The 25,390-nt window shown below is 37.4% G+C and overlaps 1 protein-coding gene across 3 annotated transcripts; it reads right to left on the reverse strand.

The window, feature by feature from the left end:
- Positions 1-3,844: 3,844 nt before the first annotated feature.
- LOC113493170 (glycerol-3-phosphate dehydrogenase, mitochondrial) lies at positions 3,845-24,905 on the reverse strand. Of its 3 annotated transcripts, none has more exons than XM_026871007.1 (16): positions 24,624-24,905; positions 14,661-14,757; positions 13,715-13,883; positions 12,004-12,226; positions 11,529-11,692; positions 11,318-11,451; positions 10,851-11,008; positions 10,294-10,487; positions 9,632-9,826; positions 9,108-9,229; positions 8,671-8,807; positions 8,093-8,246; positions 7,442-7,630; positions 6,173-6,271; positions 5,047-5,191; positions 3,845-4,569 (listed from the first exon to the last, which is right to left on the reverse strand). In XM_026871007.1, the coding sequence occupies exons 2-15, from the start codon at positions 14,751-14,753 to the stop codon at positions 5,057-5,059; spliced, it is 2,166 nt and encodes a 721-aa protein (XP_026726808.1). In that variant the 5' UTR covers positions 14,754-14,757; positions 24,624-24,905; the 3' UTR covers positions 3,845-4,569; positions 5,047-5,056. The 3 variants fall into 3 exon arrangements, with proteins under 3 accessions (XP_026726808.1, XP_026726807.1, XP_026726806.1); XM_026871006.1 differs by lacking the exons at positions 6,173-6,271; positions 24,624-24,905 and adding exons at positions 6,924-7,022; positions 20,625-20,797; XM_026871005.1 differs by lacking the exon at positions 24,624-24,905 and adding an exon at positions 20,625-20,791.
- Positions 24,906-25,390: the final 485 nt, after the last annotated feature.

Raw genomic sequence — 25,390 nt, forward strand, 5'->3', positions numbered from 1 at the left:
AAACTTCTTAATTGAATGGAACTACTTATCAAACTCAATTTTATCTAGAGTTTTGAATAGCTTAGTTCAATGAGTTTACAAAATGACAGCAGAAGAGTCCTCACAAAGTTTCCTCAAAACGCTATCAGATGTGACTAATGCTAAGATTGGGGGCGTTACTAAGAAACAATCAAGCTCCTTGGGTCTGCGTCGATTACAAGATAGACATGTGATGAGGAACATTAATGTAACAAGGATTACTGTTGTGACCACCAGAAGTAAATGTACATTCGGGATGATTATATATTTTGCTCCTCCCCCCTCCTCTCAAATCCCGACTACGCCCATGTCTATAGGCGAATGCATTACGTTATGGAGGTGGAGAGTTTACGGCAATGGTACAAGTATAAAAAATAATTTACGATATAGGTCTTACTCAATTTGGGGTTACGCAAAGATTTTTGGAGATATGTTTTAGCTTTCAAATTATGGGTCGCTAGCAACGCCATTCCGTTCTAACCGTTCATAGTGCTCAGTATACCTGTGAACAAGTTGTAAATAAATATGTAACATAAATCACACCTGTCAGGGAACCTACAAGTGAGTGAGATTGGTGGCTGTCGCCGCCCACAACTCAGTTTGACAGCGATTGTTAAGAATTTATTATAATGCATACTATACCATGATTCATGACAATATTAAGAAACGAAGAGCGCATAAGCTGCAGGTATAAGATGTTGATATGTGAGTTGCAGGTTTCCGTGTTTATTTTGGTTCAGAACTAAGTCACTATGGACTTTAAATTAATTTAGTAAGTAAGAGGAAGAATCATTTTTTATCATCAAAGCTTCTCCAATTATTACAACTTTTGGAGAATTTCGGAATGAGAAAGTGTCGGCTAGAAGCTTGCAGATTTGTGTAGGTATATGACATTTCGTCACGAAAATAAATTGCATATTATGCAATTTACTTGACAATACAACAACACCCCTTCTTCAAATAGATAACTTAGCTGTAAGTGCCAATTTATAGAAACCAGTATCATTAATAAGCTTAACTTCCGTTCGACTGACTAATAATAGCGGAAACTCATTAAACGCGAACACGAACTCCGTCAATCGATGTGCCATCACATACCTACAGTCAGACGATAATAAATTGGGTAGTATGATTGTGACATGTTCATGTCATGATTATGCCACACACTCAAAATGAGTTTATTAAACAAATAAATAAATAAAAAAATGAGTCTGCAGTCGGAATCAAAGTCGTACCATTTACATATGTTCACATCTATGCATTACATTGCATGTTTCAGAAAAGGAATGGCTCGTGGGTGAAGCGCGCAGATCTTAATCACGCCTTTAACGTAACCGAACTCAGGTAAATACGTCTGAGCGGCTCCAGTTACCTTGCGCAAGAGCCTTTATACAACCGTTCGAACCAGTTTGAAGTTTACAAGGGTCAGGAAGGTCGATCGGATGGTCCTTGCAATTGCAGTGAAAGGACCGTAGGGTTCATGGGCATACGGAAACGGAAGTAACGGTGGGCGGTCCGGACCGCCCGCGCCACCCGCCCCCGCGCCCAGACACGCCCTAGCTCTTACGAGGTATGCTGCATCTCTGTAATTAGCACATCAACATTACATATGTTTCACCTTTGCCGAAAAGATATCAGGTTTGTCTTACCAAGAGACCCAGTGTGACACGAAAACAAGGCCTGTGTATTGAAAATTGATTTTCGCTGGTAATAGTAGCTTACCACTGTGTTCAGTGAGGCTGCAAACTGGTCTTACATTTTGAAGAAATTAAGATGGAAGTAGATTTCAATCTATAGTTGGTAATCTGGTGCCTAGCGCGAGATGAAAAACAGCATGAACGTAAGTGGGCGACTCCCCACCCACTCAGTGGTAGTTCAATGTACGGTGCCATTAATCACGGCTCGAATGTTTGGGCTTCGATGATTTCTTACGCGGTTTTGTTAGAACTGTATTACGTAAAGCCTATCATTGCACGATCGCGTGTTGTGATGAAACAACTTGGTATAGAATGTTTTCTCACTAATATCTCTCACACATCTTTGTAGTCACTGTTGGGAATGGTGCTACCTACTAAGGTGTATTCCTTTGTATCGGGCTCTCTGCCTGCTTTGAAGAGGAATTAGAATTTTTGTTTTTTTACAACTCCTAATCGATTCAAATCTTATCTTAAAATTAAATTACATTTGTAAATGATGCAGCGAAAAGCTATTATCGAGTGCCATGAATAATTTTCCAATATTTATACCGTAGCGGTGCGACGTTAAGTAGATAAATGTTCAAAAATAAATTATCCATGTTATTTTATAAGCGTAGATATCACTATTATGCTTAATTTGTCGATTACTCATACCCAACAAAGTGCCTGATCATTTTCGAACTGCTTACCTAATACGGACATTCGAGTTTTTGTATACACAAGCACATGTCATTTTAAAATACACGAGCGCACGCCTCATGAATTTTATTATCCTCGTGGTAATTGTACACGTGTATGTTTTCCGAGTACCTAATTACAAGGTGCCGTGAGCAATATGATGACAGATAAGCAGCGTAACATAAAGCTGATATGACAACAAGCTAGTGACTGAGTTACTGCTAGCGCTTTAAAATGATCATCTTCGATAGAATTTCTTCTTTATTTATTAATTCAAGATCTTATTGTAACTAGTACTTGTCAATCAAGTACTTTTTTAACCCATATTTATAATAATAACAGCTTTCGAACTACTTGGCAAACCCCTGCCCGAGTAATGCCTCCTTAGGATCCCGACTTAAAAATTTATAAGAACGCGGAAGAGACGCGCCCACCCACCGCCCGCCCGCGACAACAGCCGCGGGGGCGTAACCGCCGCCCTACGCCGCGCCCGAGGCCGTGTTGCTTTCCCGCCAACTCATTTCAAACTACAACTTTCCCGCCAACTCATCCTGACGCGAGGTCTATCCAAACTTACCGCATGACATTTCTCAAGAAACTTTAAGATACAAAAATCTCGTATCGAATAGCTCGAATGTTGGGAGCGAGCGTCACTTGTTGTTCAATGCTAGTCCTATATGTATGGTGAACTCGTATATTGATTTTCAGATCGATATTTAATCCGAACGAACGGATTCCGAGCCCTTCGACGAGTATTTGAATTGTTGTCAAACTGGATTTTACTGGATGTGTTGACAGAATGATTTTTTGCATTACGTTCATTCATTCATTTTGGTGATATTGTATTGTCTATGGTGAATTTGCACTATTTCAACTATTATAATAATATTTGTAGCTATTGTTTTCATTTCATGAATGTGGGATAATGTCTAATTTTCGTTCGTAAATTGGACGGGTTCTTTTGAATTTCGTTAGTTCGATTCACAAAAAGGTCCAATGTAATTATACGGAAATAGATAAATGTTTTGTTTTAAGCCTCTTTTCCTCATTGTAGGTATCCCATAATGGTTATGATAACTCATTATACAAACAAGGAGCTAATTAAAATTTTAGGGCGGTACAGATTTTCTGCTGTCAGAAGGTACTGACAAAAGTCTATTTTTAAGATTTCCCTATTGAAATTAATACACTACCTAAAATTGCCTTCAAATTGCCAGCTTTTACCTTCAGTAGACTGATAAGGAAAATCAAAATAGAAATAAGTACCATCGAAGAACATACCTCGGTATCTGACTTGTTTGTCGTATTGCCTTATTAGGGTGATAAGTACCTACCTATCTGAAGGCATTAAGAACCATTCAAGCATCGCAATGATGATTTTGTAGATCGAGTGGACTAGTCTGCAGCTAAATTACAGAAAAGCTTAGAACTAGAGTAAAATAAACAGTCACTTTTCGATTTAAAATCAATTTATTTGCACAATAAACACATTAAGAACTTTAAATAAATGGTAAAAGGTATTCATTTGATAGTGTTTTGTAATAAAAGTGTAATATCTTATGTCTCGCCCACACCGAGATTCGATAAGAGGGTCGATAGGCAATTGTCGATTTGATATCCCTCAAATATTTTTCGCGAAATATTAGCATGGACGTTACAAGTGAAACGCATTTTGTGTCGAGAGGCAAGCTTCAGCGACAATAAAAACAAGAGAAATAACAATATCTGGATTTTAGGCTGAAATAATTGACTAGGTCTAACATCTTTTAGAAATAGGTGCTATAGCAGTACATATCACAACATAAACACCTAAATAACAAATTATAAATATCGTATGTCGGTATTTGAAAGTAAATTCTTGTATAATAAAAAAAAAAACAATAAATAAATCGTCTTATAATAAACAATCACATCAAATCCGTTGTTCTTAAAACTAGGGAACAATAATCAAAATGTTTAACATATTTTCTTGTTGTCCAAATTTCGTAAAATGATTCAAAAAAATCATTGTCTCAAACAAATATATAGGACGTATGATGTACCTAATTAGTTACTGAAGTTTTTATTTTATAAATTATATAAAGAATTAATATTTAAAGAACCGCAATTAATTGTACTCTACATTTGAGAAATAATACTTGTGTCTGCTTAGCGTTCTTTGCTGCTATGGTGTTACCTGAAATGATAGAAACTTTAATTAGAAATCAGATATGGGTGATAATAGCTTGGTGAGGGAACGCTACCAGCTCCATTATGACGAAGTGCACAATTTTTTAAAACACAAAACTGAAATCAGTTGAACTTATTTTCTATCAAAGCAAATTTAAAGATTTTTTTTAGAAATCATATCAGCTTCAAAAAATGAAATACTGGGGGTTAAGATATGCGAAGACTCGGGATCGTGATCGTATTTTTCTGACATCACTGAAAATCTTCAAAGGCACATTACTAGAATTAAATTATAACTTCGTTTTTGCCTGACACATTGTGTATGTTCGCGTTATTCAGTTTTACATGCTGTGTTAACTACTTCGAGCTAATCTTCGTGGTACGCGTTCTATTCAACCCCCACCGCCGCTTGCTGGATGAGCCTCAAAGGCTTGAGGCCCACAAGGTTGAGGCAATAGGGTAGCTAATTATTGAATATAATTACCACGTGAGGTCTACAAGCCACCGCCACTCCTCTCGACGGAGATCTTCTTCTTGAGCATCTCCTGCTCGTGGTGTTCCTCCTCCATCTCCGCCATGCGCGCGAACCGGGAGTAAGCCACGTGACCAGACTTGATGGCTGACATCATCTGTGTGTTGAGGAAAGAGTTAATTTATGTACAAAGAAAAAAGGTAGAAATGAAACTGGACTCTTTTTATTACTGGTCGCAGTTACAAAAATTGAGTGAAAATAACATTTTTTTGCAATTAATGGCTTTGACAAGGTTCAAATTGTTGAAAAGTGTTGCAAATTAATAAAGTTTTATAGTATTTGTTTCTTTTTTGTAGTTCTCAAGCCAAATTACAAAAGTGGTTTAACTGATGATATACTGAAAAAACAGGATAGTATCTCCTGTATAAGATAATTTTACGAAGAAATTAAATAAAAATAACTGACTTACCTTGTACCCCTCAACCTCATTCGTTAGAAACTACCTTTACCAATATTGGTACCAAAAACCAACAGCATGCAAAATACCTTACATAAAATATCTCTAAATGCACAGTTAAGCCAAGCCTTTCATTAATGATAATAATATAAACAACACAATTATAAAATATATTAAAGTAGCATTGATCAATAATATTGTGAGATGAATAATGTGATTACTTTGTTAGTTTGAAATATGGCACGCTATGAATCTTAGAAGCTAACATGCGCCTACGAAAAATGTTACAGCAAATTCTTTGAGACAGTGCCAAGAGATCAAAAAAGAAAATTACTTTTGACCCACTTGGCGCCAAACCGAGCTAACGAATGTACTGACTAATTTTATTTATATGTAGTCAAACATGTCTTTATTTTATTGTTAAACTTTACAGACAATGATCGTGCATTATTTTTTAGTGCCTGATAGATTTCCACATGCAATGTTTTAAGATTTGGAACTGAAAATACGTGCTTCATGCCAATTATTTTAGAAACTTTAAAAGTAAAACACAACATTTCATTACATTAATTAAAAAGAATTTGGATTGCTGTGTAAATCCATAAAAAATACAAAAGAATAAATAAATAAATATGAAATTAAAGCTCAAAAACCACTCAAAGGTTAAAACAGGATAGAGACCTGCAAATACTCGTCGAGTTCGACTTGTCCGTTCATGTTAGTGTCGATTTCTTTCAGAATTTCGTGCAACTGTTCCCCGGTGACCTCTTCGCCGTAGTTCTGTGGACACCAACCCCACATCAACAAGCGTGGACGCGACAGGTGAACGAAGCTCAAACGAATCTTTGCTATAAAACTTGTTGCTCCAAAAGACAGTTATTGACATCTCTATATACGTTACCGCTAATGAAAGTAGCTGTTTGTCGCTGAGCCTTGTCATTTACATACTTTGGGCTACTCAGTTAGCGGAAACGATTCAAGAAATGTCACTAGTGTTTCGTCCCATAGTTTTCGTTGATCATTGTCCCCCCTTTTGCTTGGTTAGTGATGGAAATAGACTTGTGTTAAGGTTTCTATAACAAAGATTCTGTGCAACTTATTAACATAAAAATTGGTAATTATGGAGATATTTTTAACGAAACTTTAGCTTTAACTCGAAACCAAAAAGATTTTATTTCAAATAGGCCGTTGTCCCAGCACTTTTAAAACCTTACAGTTATAGTATTGACTCTAATTACTACTTGGGGTACAGCACTCTCTCTTCCACAGCTACAAGACTATAAATTTACTTACAAGTAGTCTCCCAAGCTAAGTTAAGTCCGTAAAAAATCTCCATAATTCAAGAGCAACATAACTAAGAGATTAGACCCATAAGACGTGGACAGCGATGAAACCCAGCGAAGCACATCGAGTGCTTATAACCACTGTCTACCTGAAGGTAGTCCTGTAACTCCAGCTGTCCGTGGTACGTGACGTCAATCTCAGACAAAATGGCGCTTATCTCCGCATCAGTAGGTTTCACGCCCATTGCCTAGAGTCATTGATCGTTAAATGGATAATAGTTTTTATATAAACATTGCTAATTCCTTTGCTCAATTTAAGCATTTATAGATCTATAAATTAAAGTAGAATTGTATAGTCTTCACTGCTTTCTAGGTTAGGAGCTGTCGTGTTATTGAATCATATTCTTCAATTTAGGTTCAATTTTGGCATCAGATGTCTTATAATTTTAAAACCAAGCGTCCCACTGCAGGGCAATACTTTTCCTCTTCAATCTTTTTGGATTAAACTAACAGAGCGCCATCTATGTAGATTTTACTTTGTATAGGTGACTTAGCCTGATATTTCTCCCATGTTTATCATACAACACGCACTCCTTATAACTTCAAAACCAAGTTAGGATTGCACCTCGCCTTCAGTTTGAAGGCACCCTCAAGGATGAGGCCATACCTTAAGACTCCTCCTAATATCGTTGATAGAGACGAAGCCCTTCCTGTCCTTGTCGATGATCTGGAACCGTTTGATGTAGGTCTGGATCTCGTCCTTGCTGAGGTTGATCGGGATCTTGTCGCGACTGGCGCGGTTCACCATCTGGCCCATCTCGTTGGCCAAGAATTCGCCGGCTTCTTTGATTTGTTTCTGGAATTAGCAACGATTAGATAAATTTATTTAAAGTTACTCTGTTTTTATGCATTTAAAAATTAATCTATTACTCTGGTATCTCGCTTAATATAATATTCCAAAACTTTCACACAACGCTATCTAGTCTCAAACTAAGCAAAGCTCGTGTTATGGATACTAGACAACTGATAAAAATACATATTTATGAACACATACATAATACAGATAAACTACAGTCAAACACGGAACAAATGAAAGTGCTCATCACACAAACATTTGTCCCGGGTAGGAATCGATATAGCAGACAAGGTCCTCCGGTATAGCAGACAGGGTCACTAAACAAGTAAACACCAGACTAACAGGCCAGTCAGCCAGTAAAACGCAAGACGGCCAAAAGAATGCCTCAAAAAAGACCTATATCCAGCATTCGTCCGAAGAGCCCCTTATGAATCTCAATTACAAAACTCCCAATTGTCATACCTTCTTCTCAGCCTCATTCCAGTTGAGTTCCTCGGCCATGATGTCGACCACAGTGGGCAGGGCCTCGGCCGCGGCCTGCACGTTGAGGAAGGCCAGGCGCAGGCGCCGCGCGATCATGTCCACTGCCGTGCAGGCGTACTCGCGGCAACCGTACCTACAACCAAAATGTTACAAGTGATTATTTTATCGGGAAATTTGGTTTTTGCCTTTCTTTGACTGACAAAAAGCCGAATGCGAGAACTACGATTAGCGTAACTTCTACTTTCGTAGGACTCACAGCAAGACTCTTATTATATAATTTTTATATCTTGTTCTAGAATACGAGTTTAAGACTTTCGTTGGGAAAGGCTAATGATAACCTATCAATGTGTTGCGAAATACATATAATGTTAACGAAAGAATAAGGTTTGAAATACTCTAATGACTTCAACCCACGTCGAGGGCACGGCGTGGGGATATATCGGACTTCCACCGACTAAAAACACCGCGGGCTCCTTCTACTGCTTTAGCCAGAGTCAATCTTAAGGTACCTAGCAAAAAACGAAAGAAAATTACAAGAACCAGAATGCTTAACTCACCTAATCTCAGCATCGATATATGGGAACTCAGGGTGGATCTTCTTTCCGATGATAGGCCATCTCTTGCCAGTCATCGCCGCCATCTTGGCGACTGCGAACGCTCTGTCACCATACGACTTAGCTAAGTGTTGTGCTACCTGAAACATTTGGAAATGTAGCAAGTTCACGGCATTAATGATTGTTTAATTATATATAAGGATGCAATTTAATTTGTAATTTTGGTTTCATTTAATTATGATGAATTCTGTTCAGTTATAGGGAGTAGGGGACTATATGGATATTGGGATTTTTCTTAATCCCGTGACGTCACAGCTTACTAAAAGTTGTAATATTAGCTCCGACTTTTGAATTTTATAATCGCTTTATGTTCATTAATATACTATACTAAGGTCAAAGAAAAACCATCCTTAAATAGTCAACAATATAGTAATACTCACTTCCATCTCTAAACCGAAATCTTGTACTAATCTAATGTACATAGTTGGGGTCCACCCGTGCGCGCCCTCTATTAAGAAGCCGTCGGTCTGGCATTCTCTGAACAGGGGCTTCAAATTGGCGCCTGAAATAATACGCGATTAGATTAATGAAATAGTTATATCTTGAGGTAACATAACTATGTTGTAGCTAGTCGTCGTTTAGGATGATTTAAAAAAGAAATTCATAAAAAATCGCAATAATTATTTTGGGCCTATTCCTAAAACGTCTGCTGTCTAATAGCCATAAGTCAGAACGGCACTGGGTTTAAACCCTTACTCATCATATTGTTATCCCACATAAATGAAGTAGAATGCAGAAGATTGTAGATTATCTCTACAATATTCTGCAAAACTTTTCATAGCGTCGTTTCTAACTTCAGAACATCTGACTTTCACATCCTATTTACCGCGTAATTCAGTTAAACTGGTTTATACGACCTTACAAATGGAATGAACAAGTATAATAGTATAACAAGTATACTAACTCTCAATGCAAGCGTCGATGGTCTCTGCGGCCATGGCGCGGTAGGTGGTCCACTTGCCGCCGGCGATGGTGACGAGGCCGGCGGGCGACACGTGCACGATGTGGTTGCGGGCGAGCGACTGCGTGTCCGGCTTGTTGGGGTCCGACACCAGCGGCCGGATGCCCGACCACGCGGAGAGGACGTCGCCACGACGTACTGATAATGTAAACAGATTGTTGGGTTGATGTTTCTTTTCGGGTGATTGCAATGATAGGGAGAAGAATGGGCTCAAAATATCTACAGTCACTACTATCAGTCTACACTTCTCAACATATTGTCATAAAGACGAGAGGGGAATTTGGAGTCAAAAAATAAAGAATAATAAAAAAATTGACAGTTACTCTACATTCAATTTTTCTATATCATGTGGTGCTTAAAGAGCTAAAAAATGGAGTTGAAAGTGGTTTTTACTTTTTAGAACAGTTATAAAATAGTAGCTCTAATTGATCGATAAGATTGGTAGATGGATTTTAATGTAGTAATCGTTGTAAAAGCTGTTTTTCTGTGCGTTGAGTTCCTAATTTCCCAATGATAAAAAAAGGATCATGTTTTAATGCAGAGTAATTAAAAAACAAAATATGTTGTTATTTTAAAATTGTACTACCAAATAGTATCCTTCTTACCTTCAACATCAGGGTTCAAATAGTTCTTGACTTCGGTAAGGATGAAGAGGATCTCGTCTTCAGTGGGCTTGGGGTTGTGCGTGACCTTGCAGGGCAGGTCTGTGGTACCAGCGATGGTGCCCTTCAGCCATGGCAGGAAGAAGATCACACGGCCGTCTGACGTAGCCGGGTCCAGGAGACCCATGTGTTCAGGACTGGAAGGATAATATAATTCATTTATAAGTATCCTTAAGTACTTAATAAGGTGTTGCTTAAACGCCTGTCAAAATCATTATAGCAATTATATGATAACTTACCCAAAAATTTCTCGCTTCGATATTTTGTACTATTTATAACCTGATATCGGATAATAAACAAGAAAGCAGACATGTGGCAAAAATATTGCGTGTCCATCTTGAACTATCACCAGCACGTACCATTTGAGTATTACATGTGTAAAAATTAGATGCCGCTCTGAACCATTTATACCAACAGCGGTGTTTCGCTTTCCCAATTGTAAATTTGACTAAAAGAGGCGGTAGTAAATTCTGGATCATTCATCAAAAGTGTAGTTGTACCTGTAGTATCCAGGCAACACGATATGCACGCCAGATGATGGACAGCAGATGTCCTTGACAGTGGGGTCATCCATCTTCCTGATGCCGTCGGTGAAGGGACCCGTCGCGTTGATGATGCACTTAGCTTTCACGTCCCATTCCTTGCCAGTCATCTCGTCCTAAAATATGAAGATTAAGAATAAGAATTTCCGGAGATCAAAGTTTGGGAAACCATCCCTTTTATCGCGGTTTTGATGGTAGTCATTTGTAAATTGTCCAAAAGCACATAATGAGCTTTTTTAGTTTTGGTTTTTAAATTGGCTTATTTCTTCGATGGAAAGTGCACCGAACAGGCCGAAGAGCAAAAGTAGTAATTCCAGACTGATTTAATAATGGTGGGTATTATATGAAGGAATTATTTTCGCAGGGATCTCAAGTACCTAATGGAAACAACGACACAAGTCTTGGCGGAAATAGTGGTTGTTTACCTTTAGCCTGGCTCCGCTGAGTTTGCCAGCGGTCTTATAGAGCTTGGTGACGCTGACGTGGTTAGCGATGGTGGCGCCGTGTCGGGCCGCCGTCAGAGCTATCGCCAGGTTCATGCGCGCGTCGTCTTGTTGACCTGGAATTTATTCACTCAGGATTAAAATACCTTCTAAATTTACTTTATATATTAGTACGAATAACACACACACTTACCATCATAGTACACAATGCCACCACACAGGTTGTCTGACTTCAACATAGGGAACAGTTCGAGAGTGTTCTTCTTGGAGAGATAGTACGAGCTCTTCACGTTCCTGTCGCCCGCTACCACGTCGTACATCTTGATACCAAACCAGTAGTATGGGACTTGCCACCACCTGAATTGGAGAATAACATGTAGCTATGTAGATATGGGAGATCAAAGAAAATATGTTGGTTCTGTCCTAGCTGTAATGGAAACTATGAAATAAGCAGTTTTATTTGAAAGTCTAGTGGCCGCCATCATGGTTTTAGGAAACCAATTAGAATCACAAATCAACCTACTATATTTTTGACTCTATCGGAAATATGGTCATTTTCGTTTTGCTCATAAAATACCATCTTTAGTAAGTTGTAGGTTTTCGTAGTTTTTTCTTTATAAGAACAAGTGATACCTTCGCCTGGATTCTGTCGCATTAAGTACACTTACTTGTATACAGGTAACAATATAGGCAGAGGTCTGGTCAAATGCGGGGCGACCTCCAACATGTTCGCTCTCTCGTGCAAAGCCTCCTTCACCATCTTATACTGGTCGTAGTCCAGCTGCATGATGGCCTTTTGTAGGTACCGCACACCGCCGTGAATGAGCTTGGTACTACGACTCGATGTGCCACTTGCGAAGTCATCGGCTTCGACTAGGGCTGTTCGGAGACCTAGAAACAAGAAGATAATCTTGGACACATAGTAGGTAGGTATGTATGTTCTCAAAGCAGGAGTGTTAGTATTGTGGAAGCGAGACATCGTTATAAGCAGTGTAGTGCCTGGTTTCACTCCTCACGATAACAAAAGTCTGGCTTCAAGAGCTCATAGTACAGGGACTGAGTACCATGATTTTTGAACAAAGAAGCTAAAGTTATTTCGCATTGTTCCTTTACGGAAATACACCATTATGCCTACTTATTGCAGATTAAGTAATTCGATTTCCTCGACATTTTGCCATGCTTATCACCGACGAAACTGTTAGCAGGCGGAACAATTTACCAGGCTTTCTTATCGCTATTCAATCTGCAATCCGTAGTTATTTAGGTAATGCGTTGACTTGAGAATTACAAAGAATCAAGATGGTACAAAGCAAAAGTTACCCTATGTGACATGTTGTCTTATTATTTTAAATGGGAATGCTCTACAAAAATACACTTTAGACCGTCACTAACGAGCCCCTAGGTCTTTTTTGCATACGGCTGTGGAGGATTGACGATAATTCCACGTAATATATTACCAAATAAATCTTGCCGATGCTTTGATCTTTTCCCTTGCGGATTGTATTTAAGTCCAAGATACCTAAGAAGTACTAGTGATAATTTAAGGGAAGCTGACAGACAAAGTACATGACGTTCAACTTAGGAACTAAATTTGGATTTTGTTTTGAGTGAGATAAGTTCTTGACAGTGTCAGTTAAAGTTTCAAATGATACTAATTCTTTAGCTAGGTATTATACTTGCTGATGATAATGCTATTAGGTTTAAATAGGTATATCTTAATGGGAGTGCCCGTACTAATGGTATCTGCATTATCAATTATATTCGAACGTGTTGTTTGTCAAAATAATATTGATTATTATATCATTTTCCGATCTTTTACGCAGAATGAAAAAATCATCAGATACTTAACTGTTTTTATAACATGATTGACCAAATTTCACAACGAGGAGGATCTTTTTTTTTTTAATATGTATCAATTAGTCTTTGAGCTCTTTGAGACTAGCGTTTGGGGTTTTCGTCAGTTAATTTTACAGTGATACAACTTATACTCTTTAAATTCATAGCTCCAACAAGATTGAAGTTGCAACGGTTAGTAATTTACGTCCCTGCATAATGGCAGTCACTACATAATGATCTCATATCATCATAACCACCTTTTTACTTGTCATTTTCTTCGACCTTCGACCTCTATTACCGACCCATCTTATTCTCGACTGACCAAAATTCATCCTCTAAGAATTTATCAAAAGGCAAGGTTTTCTAATCAATATTTTGAAGGTTATAATTCCCTAATGCAGGTATCTGAGGCGTTACCTCCAGCCCAATAAAAAAAAAATATAGCTGGCTTGGACTGGATGCGGCAGAAAGAGAAGCGAGTGGCCTATGTCCAGCAGTGGGCCGCGTTAGGTTTAGTAGTTTGTGAGAATGGTTGATACAAACCTCTAGTGCAGGCATCTAAGGCGCAGCCAACACCGGTCGCACCTCCTCCCACAATGAGGATATCGTAAGTGTGTCCGGCTTGCAGGTTAGCCACCTGGGACGCGCGCGACGGCAGCGGTCGCTTCTTGCGCTCGGTTTTCGCTGAAACTGTCGCTGGTTTGTACCATTCCTGTTGAAAGAACGATACTTGTAAAACTATTTAGTTAGGTGCCAATAGAGGGCGAGTATATTGTCCTAAAGAACTGTTGCAGTTTTGGAAGAGTAACAGCGAAGTCTATCGTGAACAAGTTCATATCTCTTCTAAACTCAAAGGTGGAGTTATAATCATTTAGTTTCTTTTATAAAGAAAATATTGACACAGTGATATGAATGAAATATTCACACGAGCCAAATACACTTATCTTTGAAAGTAGATAGTAATGATGACTGAGGGATGACCTAATTAGTGTTGATTACGCAAATTATGTAATTATTACTAAGCATTACATACTAAAAAATAGTATTTCATCATTGATTATATCTAAGAAACTTCCATCGTTTTCGGTATTACAATCGGCTGATAATAAGTAATTAAAGGTTTGGCAGATTGTATCACTAGACGTTGCTATGGCATAGCTCAAACCCTGAAATAGGTAATGTAGAGCCAAAATACTTTTTGGCAAATCGGAGATGCCTTACTGTCGGGTCATTAAACTTCGGATTCTATACTCCCTATGCAGGTATATTTCGGTCAGCAACAATCCCAACTTAAGCAAATGCAAGAGAAAGTATTCGTTCGTCGTTTTTTTTAAACTTGCTTTTATTTGAGCAGTGCCGGAGATTGAGTGGAACTCTACATTTAACACCGTTCATATTACAACGGAGGTTATCCGACTGTATCACTAGACGGCCATTAGTCCCCTACTGGATTATAGACTAGATAATACAGGGTTTCCTCGCTACATACCGCCGGTGTGTCATCGGCCGCCACCGCCCAGGCGGCGAGAGCTGCGCCCGCGACGCCTGCCGCGCCACCGATAAGCAATCTTCTGCGAGACATTATTCTGTAAAGGAAAGATGTCATTGTAAATACTCATTTTTGTTATAATTAGGTAACAAGTGTAACGTCCTACTACATGTTTTTCTATTAAGGTTACCTGTGCCTAGTTAAGCTAATAGGTATGCTTTAAAGAGGAACTGGAAGCGTGGTAGAACACTACGCGGGGTAGAGCAGCGCCTTTCATTCGTATGTCACTGTCTAAACTCATGCTAATAAGCACAGTCAAATGTTAGGTTTCAAGCCGATTGAGATCTTCCTAAAATAATGGACTCGAACAAATCATACCTTTAAATTAAAATAACTCTTAAGTATATATTAATAGCTATAACACTAATAAATACTTAAATCGATTCTCCATCGCCCTCTTATCGTCAAATCAATTAACTTAAGCACGAAGGCTGTATTATAGTCGTTTGTTTACACCTTCCTAGTGACTGGATTGAAATAAGAAACCGCACGGTTGCATGTGACTCTATAATTATAGCAATGTCATATCAAAGTGTGTATTTAACGTCATCCGTAATAATGAACACGACCTTCTGTTTCAAGAATATTTTATTGACTAGACTAGAAACGCAAATCATGTCTATATGAATCTCACACCTAGAATTGTATATTATCTAGTGCAAGAAAGAAGAGCAAAGTTGTGTTTTTTTTTTGGGGAGTATACTTCAATTGAATGAATAATAACGAGACTTATACAACCTCTTTGGAATAAACTACATCGCGGATTAAACTTAAGCTAATAGCTCGTAATGTTCATGATACTTCGAAGCTACTCCGACCTTTGACAAGCCAAGTACCTAAAGGTTAGACAAGTCAAAGGTCAGTCAGAGCTTTAATGAGTACTAAAGCCATGAAAAGCAAGCAACCTTTTAGTAAATTGTAGCTACATAGGTCTTATCTATAATAGTATAACGGGCCAAGTTTGTATCAATCAATTTGAATTGACCACTTAATAATTGCGTTGATTAATTTGATAACGTAAGAACACTTCAGTTTTTTACGTCATTGGTTTCATAAATTAACTCATCGATAAGCGATTTAGTGCTTGAGTATTTATAAGTCCTTATGAATATACGTACGTCAGTTTAATTGTAGTTCCATTCATTCATAACTCTAACGCAATTAGTATCTACACATAGAAACACGAACTAAACACAAAAGAGTTTATTTTAATGGGTAAATATTAAAGAAAAAATACTAGGATTACCTACGTAAATTAGAATATAGGTACCTCAAAAGTAAAAACTTTAATAATAGATCCAAAATCTATTTTAGTAAATACTAATTACCTACTTACGATAAGTATACTAGTAAATCCTAGCTATTATTTCACGTTGCTTTCTTCAGTACATGCACCTATTACCTCAGCCTTATTTCTTAAACGTTATCAGCGTTATCGCGTAGTTACACAGTACAGTCACCAAAAATATCATTTTCGTCACATATCTGCACTTGATTGATTTATCACAATTTCGTGATAACGCATAGGAAAGTCTACGCTTTTGTATGTGAGCTAAATCTTATCTTTTGCAAACGTAACGACAGGTATTAAATGAAAATGATGTCACTTTATGACAAAAGCGTGGTTGGTAGGTGAAGAGTTCGTGGCTAAACTATACGTCATGAAATATTATTATATGATTAGATTATTACAATATTAACGGTTAAATATTATTGGTACTATATACACTCTAAGATCAATTGTTTCATCTCTTATCAAACATGAACTCGTTACTGTAAATCAAAGTCTGAATAAAATGATAACCCATTAATTTGTAAAGATGTTGATATCAATAATGAACTTTCAGAGTCATTGTTTTTCCGGGTTCATCTCCGAGTGACTTTTTCCGCCGTGACTTTTGAATTTCTAAGCCGATTTTGATGCAAGACAAATAAGTGCTTATCTCAACACAAATATGGTACCGCACAAAAAATAAACAGTCTATACCTAATACTGCAAACCCAACTTATATCTTTCAAGGTTTACTATAACAATTGAAGTGACATTACTATAAGCATTAAAGCATGCGATTATACATATATGTAGTGTTATAGATAGATAATGTATCACGGTGTAATCACGCGTCGACGGCAAGGGTTATAGCTCATTGACCATGATTCTTAGGACTGACGACGGTGGTCTGTTATCAGGGCATATGTATCTATATTGTTAATTATATTGGTTATTTTATGACAAGATATTTTTGTCTACTGATTACGCGTGCGCAGATAGGGTGATGAGAGACGCGGGTTCGTTCCCTGATACATTTTCACAGAAAAAGATTGCCGAAAATATAGGTAGGTATGATTCAGAACCCTATAACTACTGAACTCCTATCCTTGTGTCGCGCGGGTTTTTACAAACATTCAAGATACATGCACAAATACACCCCGACTCAACGGATCAGACAAATGCTTGTCCTCCGGGAGGATCGAACCAATGCTGCAGTGACACGTTGCGCGCAGGGAGCGCACGTTACGCTTCCACTGTCGTAGAACGACATGAAGGCGCGGATGACGCTCTACAGAGGTTCAGGTTTAGTCAGTAAGTCTCACACTACCGTCCCCTCCCCTAACGAAGCCGGTGTCCATGAGGATTCCCCCGGCTTACAAAGGCATAGTCGCTTAACTACATTATCCAGCTATCCATTGTATTATTATCCGTTCAGTGTAGCAACGTAATCCTCTTTCAACTCATTATCGTTAGACGCACGAGTTTTACGACACTGTTAAGTACTGTTAGGTCATAAAACGTTACCCATTACGTTGTTGCTACTAACTGCACGCCATACATATTCAGGTTTACATACGTAAACCTTAGGCTTAGGTTAACCTTCTATATGTGTATACATATGTTATCGTATAGAAGGTTAACCAGAGGGAGTTGAACAATGCACTGTATTTTTAACGGCATAGAAGATCCCGTTTCCCACTTGAGAGCAGCAGAAGAAAATCAGCGCGTTTTTTTTAATAACATTACCAAATGTAACTACAGCCCGAAGGGGGACGTATGGCAAGGATGCCATTAAGTGTACACCTTATTATGTTACTTAGGTATTGTTATATGTCACGTGTTTTTTTGTTTTTCAGAAACATGATTTTGTATGTCTTCATAACTTGGCATGTGTGTTGCATATGCCACATAGTTGTTATGTCAGTCATTAAAGTGGCCATCATCATTAAAGTGATCTTTTATAATTGATTCAGTGTTTACGCATTTTTAATGAAATATGTATTCTGAAGTGAAAGATGTTGAGGACAATTCGCCAAACTCACTGAGCGCAACTTGTAGGGGTCCAATTCCCACGGAGGACAAACGTTTGTGTGATACACGAATGCTTGTCCCGAGTCCGGGTATCTTTGAGCATGATTCTTTAATGTTTGTGAAACCCCCAACGACACAAGGATTAAACAATACGAAGAAATCGTTTAAAATAATGCTAAATCACGTTAGACAATACAATTTTTACTCGTAATTGATAACGTAGATCTTTATCTATTTCAAACTTATATTTCCGCAAAGTATGATGACTTGATAATATCTAAGTACAACTCAACAAAATTTTGAGATATGGTTACCTTGTGCGATAGTCACTTCGTCACTTTCCTATGTAGTAGGTACTTGCAAAATGACTAACGGACGTGTTTCCTTTGCACAGATTGCTGTTATCTAGGTCTCTGTATGCAATATCCAAGCAGACAAAGAGACACGCGCTCTTTGTTAGAGATTAAAGGGTATCAATACTGGATCTTGGTTAAATTTTCCAAGAATTATTAAAAAAAAAACTTTTTGAAACGAGGATAGGTCGTAGTAGCGTTCGGTACGAAAAAAGTCACTGAATTGATGCATCTCGTCATAACTCTTTAAAGGTAAAACTAAATGGGTAAAGTAGGATGTCCGCAGAGCCATGGTCTTACAAATAATATCTAGTACTTGCGACTCCTGTTCGGAAAAATATGTAAGAAAATAAATTTATTAAATCATATATTGGCTCATATACTTATTTTTATTAGTTTCTATTGTACAAAAGTATTTTAAAAACTGAATCCAAGGTACTCATTAACTTCAAAGTAACGTGCTCTACCAGACAGCTCATCAATCAAATTGTTTCCCTCATACGTCTACGTCTAGATACACGTCGTATGTGGAAAATTGTATTACCTACCTACGTAGATTAAATTAAAAATGTCACTTAGCTTTCAAACACTTAACATTATTACTTTGTTAGTGGAAAAATAACAGCTTACTTTATCGTTGGTATCGTCGTGTCGGTAACAAAGCGTAAAATGTGGAGCTGAAAAAGTTAGATTTCTATATTTTCTATTGTCTAAAATGCACTTTTTAGTCGACCTGGGCCCCAATTCTGCTATTTGTAATGGCCGTTCATTTATCGGCCATTGTATATTGCAGAATCGGGGCCCTGAGGGTCTATTGAGGGTCGTGGAAGCGTGACAGCACAAAACACGGCGTAAAGCGGCTTCTCTTTTCCACATTCGAAATATTGTTACGTGGTAGTAGGTCCGCTTTATCTTGTAGCACGTGATAGAAGTCAACGACCCGATCAAATTGAGAGTTTTTGGTCGAAGAGTCTATAAGAAGAAAATATACAAGTGTTAAAGAATATGCACTAGCTGGTAATGGTCTGGGAAAATAACATTAATGCGTTCTGAAGTAAGAGAGAAGGTGGGGACACCGATGTGAGAATGTAAATTCTACGATAAAATTTATCTCGAGCTCGCTTTAAAAGGCTGTATGTTTATGCTTGTCTATTTGTGGCCAATAATTTTGAATGCTCTAAAATAAGAGAAAAATAAAAAATGTTAATATAGGCCTACTTTTATTTTAAGTTTGTAGGTATTCAGTTTTCCTCGCTACTCTCGTCAGAGACCGATAGATTTTTTGTCAATTTGGGCCAACGGCACACGCTTCAAGAATTATCTCATCCTCGTATTATTTGTTTATGTTGTATGGTCTCACGTTTGCTGCTAACGGACTTGAATAGCGGCATGCGTCGAGGTTTGAATGTGAATTGAGACCTTGTACCGACACTGCCTAAGTACCTACTCACTAGCAAGTGAGGCCATGACTGTATCACTACTCATAGGTGTAAACGTCCAATCAGTTAATGAGGTATTGCCCTTTTAAATGAACTTTGTTTTTGGAAACGTTTGTATGTATGTGTGTGTTGGATGTCTCCTTTCTCCTTCGATATAGCTTTTAGGTTTTCTCACAGTATATATTAATATTTTCCGATCAATCAAGGGGCTGTAGGTTTTGTAGCTTATAATGATTAAAATACATGTGACTATTGGATAAAAAAATAAAATACTATCGTAAATACCTTTGAATCCTACTACTATTATAAAGGCGAAAGTTTGTAAGTATGGATGTATGGATGTTTGTTACTCTTTCACGTAAAAACTACTGAATGGATTTGAATGAAACTTTACCACAATATAGCTTATACATCAGAATAACAAATAGGCTACAATTTTTGAGGTTTCTGACGCTGACTGAATCCTACAAGATATATAGAAGGCAGATAGATAGATAGAAGGCAGGTATAAATTATAACTTATATCTTCTAACCACGCGGACGAAGTCGCGGGCAACAGCTAGTAAATCATAATAACATCTGGCAAGTCATTTATAATGAGTCCATTAAGGATTGCCTGGTTTTTTTCATACACACTCTACAATTTGCAACTTACTGTATAGAATCTATCTTCGCGCTTCGTTATATTACACCGTTTACCTACATGGCCGTACAGTTTCTGAATGACGATGCAAATCAAGGAAGTGAATCTAAAATTAAAATCATTATCACACGCAGATAGTAAAGACACCAAAAATAAACTACTCACTCATTTATCTCTTGGAATTTCGACACTATTACGTCAGGAAGAAATCTCATATTAAGATAATTTCCTTACACACGAGTAGGAAATAGATAACAGTCCGGTCACGGTCACTGGGTTATGTACGGGTAAAATCGATCTTGGGGCACGTCAAGCAATCTTGTTCAATCACAGAAGTATAGAACAACTAAATAACTACTATTCGCGTGAAGCGAACCCGTAGTAATGACGGGATGTGATAATTTTCCATGTCTTATACATCACTAGGTACAAAACTGTTGGTTTATTCTACATTATGTACATAGATGTAGTTCTGAATGGGGATGCCCTTGTCCAATTGCAGAACACTGCAAACATTGCGGGAATAAACCGTTTTGTATACAAATACAAAAGTGTTTATCTTCATCTTGATAAATGCGTTTTCCGTACGTTCTGTTCATGAAACCATGTGAAATCTTGCAGCTGTCGAAAGGATCATATCTCTATTATAAACCAAAATGTGTGCAGAGTGGAAAGTTAGGTCTAATTGCCCAGAAGGGGCAGTTCAAGCATAAAATATAAATATGAGTATTTTGTTCTGGAATTGGACTAAGGAAATAAATAGAAAGTCTATAGAGACAGGAAAAAGTTCCTGCTACTCATCAAAAGTCAAGTCATTTCAGGAAACTCCGAGGTTTTCCTCAAGCAAATCGTATTTCTACGAACGTATAATATTTGTTTAAGGTCATATATTTTTCTAGTTGCTATGGTAGGTATTAAAGATTACTAACCATGCCGTAAACATAATGTTGTATGGTTGGGTAAGAAGTAGGTATACTTAAGCATTCGACACGGCAAAATTATTATGCTTAGCGTATCTACTGCTTAGCATTTTTTTCCATATTTGAGTATCTTAAGTAACATAAAAAATGAAGCATATTGTAAATAGGCAGATAAACAAAGAGGTTTGACTGAAAGGTCGCTAGAGACTCGAGAGAGACCGCATTAATCTAGGATGGCCAAAAGGCAGCCCGCTATGTACCCCCCAGGCAAATGATTGTACTGTAAATATTTAACACTGTAGTTTTAATAAAGAAGTACCTATTCCCTATAGCGGATAAATACTATTAAAAACGACGAGGGCAACCTCAAATAGAATAATGGCATAAAAGAAAAGCAGCCTTCAAACCAACATTATTCGGCCTTTGATTAAATTTTGATGCAACATAAACCGTTTGGAGAAAAAATAGATTTTTCGCAAAGAAGCTAAAATACCTACGCTTTGTTGAAAATATTATGAATGACACTAACTCAACAGCAATACCGTAAACCTCAGATTAACAGATATTGAAATTGTATGCCCTGCGCAAAGGCTTAAACCATTTTATTAGATCGATTCAACTGTAAGTTTATTAACCTGCAGCGCTTTGCGTTTATGCTGGTTTAGAACAAGAAGTTTCAGGCATTAACACATACTTAAATATAACAATACTGTTTTTATAAAAGCAGTCGCGGTAACTAGAAAAATATGAGAGTGAATTAAAAAACAGTAAGAGAAAAACAAAGAGCGTTATTAATGGGTATGTGAAAGACTATATGGGAAAACTAGCTGTTGCCCGCGACTTCGTCCGCGTGGTTAGAAGATATAAGTTATAATTTATACCTGCCTTCTATCTATCTGTCTGCCTTCTATCTATCTTGTAGGATTCAGTCAGCGTTTGCAATGTAAGCGCAAAAAATGTGTTTTTTTACGACCTCACATTAGAAACCTCAAAAATTGTAGCCTATGTGTTATTCTGATGTATGAGCTATATTGTGGTAAAGTTTCATTCAAATCCATTCAGTAGTGTTGACGTGAAAGAGTAACAAACATCCATACATCCATACTTACAAACTTTCCCCTTAATAATAGTAGTAGGAAAGTAGTAAAACTGGAGATGTCGAATAATAAGGATTAATAAAATAAGAGACGTTGTCCAATGTTTTTGGACGACCAGACAATGCAAAAACGATACCGGGATTTTTAATCAGCAGAAATCCAGTACATTCACGTACCATTATCCACCCAACGAAAGTACGCCGTCAGCATGTGTAGTCTTCAGCTTTTCATAACAACGATTTTTATCTTGAAAAATAACAAAAGCGAATTCACTGTTACCGGGCTCTCGATATTCAATTCTGCATCGCAGAAAATACAGAACGTTGGCGTAATATCAGCTTTGGTATCTATTATCTGCACTTTATAATAAAAGCCAGTATTATTATTAGCCCTTAATTAAACAGATTATCGCTTACGAGACGTGTCTGTCTGTAGCGTTAGTGATAACAACTAGGAAGGTCAAACACGTGTTTGTTTTATCAGTTTATCTTACTCGTTTCTTTATATAACGTGCAGAAAAATTATATAGATGTTATAGTGAGGCGAGATTGAATAAATGTATTAGTCAGAGACTTCGTCGACCGTTAAATGGGGAATAAAAAATTGCACATAGAATAAGAATGTTATGTAAGAAATGTCACCGTTTCACCTCTAGATAGTAATTACGCAACGATATACTCGTATTTCATTGAGTAGAAAACATAGAAGGACAATAGACGCGAATGTATTTGCGGAAAATGAAGAGTTGAATTCACTCGTGAGGTTAAATTGGCAACGAATCTAGACACCATATTTAAATAAAATTAATATCAATTGCAGGAGAAAGTATGCTGCTTGCTAAAAGTGTTTTTCGGTATAAATAATGCCAATTAGTTTGTTATGTATTTACAATTTTTTGCTTTTGTTTCGACGTAAAGTTTTTGTTGTAATTGGGGTTAATTAAACGTTAGATGAATCACTTATGACCGCCGCCTATTATTTATAAATGGAAAGTATATTTAAAAGATTTAATTATTCGCATGCCTTTTAACGCAATCATTAAAACATGTGTGAGACAGTGTTGTATAAATGTTGGCAGGGGTTCGATGTTCGTCGATTTCAGTTCCAATTTTATTTGAGGCGACACAAAACGAGTAAGCACGCTATTTGTATACGTAACATCGTGAAAACTGACGAACAAAAGACGGTGATTTTCGTAAGTGGGAATACGTCGCGTCAGTCTGTGGGGGAGTGAATTCCAGCTGTGAGCGGGGTCAATGACCGCTCGGTTCGCGGGTTGTGCAACATTCGGCCGGCATTTCAAGGGCAGTCACGATTTGTGTTACTGATTTTTGCACTGTGTGCACACAGTGGTTTAGTGCGGCATGTATGCCACGCGTTGGTACTGAAGCCAGAACTAAAATAGCATCGGCTTGTGAAATAGACGCTGTCGTATAGTTTAATGGTTTAATAATGTTAAGTCAGGTGACTCTACACTCGCCGAGAGCATGCAGCGTTTTAAATAAACATTAAAAGTACGAGCCACACAATGTGTTCATCTATTAATGATATATTGCGTCTTACTAGTTGTAAAAACAATGGACAATAATTAATAGCAATAAGCCAATAACGATAAGGCAATGAATCATTTAGTGATTTTATTACCAAGCTCATTTGATTTTACTAAAAGGCTAATTAATTAAATCATGTACTAGGAAAATACTAGCGGAAATATGAGGACTGAGTAAAAATACAAACAGTAATAATTATCGCATTAAATTTTCACATAAGATAATTGTTTCAGTTATTACGTATATACACAGTTACCTTAAACAAAAAAAAAACTGCATAAAAAAACGCGCCGTCAATCGCGGAGTCCTTGGTTCAGGTCACGGTGATGTCATAACATTGCCGGTTTTACTCAGCCTCGTAAAAACCTTTACTACAAGTCTATCGATCTAAAACAACTGACGGACCACGACGCCAAATTATATTGATCCAAACGATGAAAACCTCCCTACCGCCTTTTCTAACGAAATATAACAAAATAAAAATATATTTATTTTATAAAAACGAATTTTATTTAAAACCCACGCAAGTTTAATTGATATATATTCCTGTTACTCTACCTCAGGGAAAATATAATGGGAATTTGTAATCGGACTTACCTTAGATAATATAGTTAGGTCCAAGGAAAACTACGATGAAAACATGTAATCTATTTTAGGTAATTTTAATATTCAAGGCTTCTGTAAGATTTGTGTTAGTAAAAAATATTGAGCGAATACAGCACTTATAGTTTCAGTTTCACATCACTTTTTAATTCAGCTTTTTAATTAAAACTATTTGCACTAAAGTGTTACTTAATTCTAGCTAGAACATAACTAATCGTGCGTGAGTGTTGTCCCCACGCCCAAGCGGTTGCGAGCGACCTACTGACTGACCGTATCACATTCGATCTTGCTCCGTGCCATGAGTCATTGTTCTCATGACATTGAAACCCCTTAAACAACAACTTCACGGTGTATATGAGAACTCGACTAAAGATAAGAGTACCCAACACGAGGACGCTACTCGTAGCACCATCTGATACAGAACTCTATTTCTTCCACAGTATTAGTTCCCGAAAACTCCGCAAAATACTCTGCTCTACATATTTTGTCAATTTTATATACACTAGCGACATCTATTGTCGTTTATGGGAACTAACACCGTCGAATAGCAACTATGGCCACTATGGGTGACGATTGAGGAAAATAACTTCGTGCAAATATTTATCGTATAAAACTAGGAAAATCTGCATTATAAAAATGTACTTACATAACTACAGGAAATGCCTAGCAAATTGGTAAATTTATGGTGCAGCAACCCAATTTTAAAATCAGCGCCATCTATTTACGCAGCAATAAACTAGTACAATACCTACTATTCGAAG

This window comes from Trichoplusia ni, chromosome 4 (genome assembly GCF_003590095.1).
Source record: "Trichoplusia ni isolate ovarian cell line Hi5 chromosome 4, tn1, whole genome shotgun sequence".
NCBI lineage: Eukaryota > Metazoa > Arthropoda > Insecta > Lepidoptera > Noctuidae > Trichoplusia > Trichoplusia ni.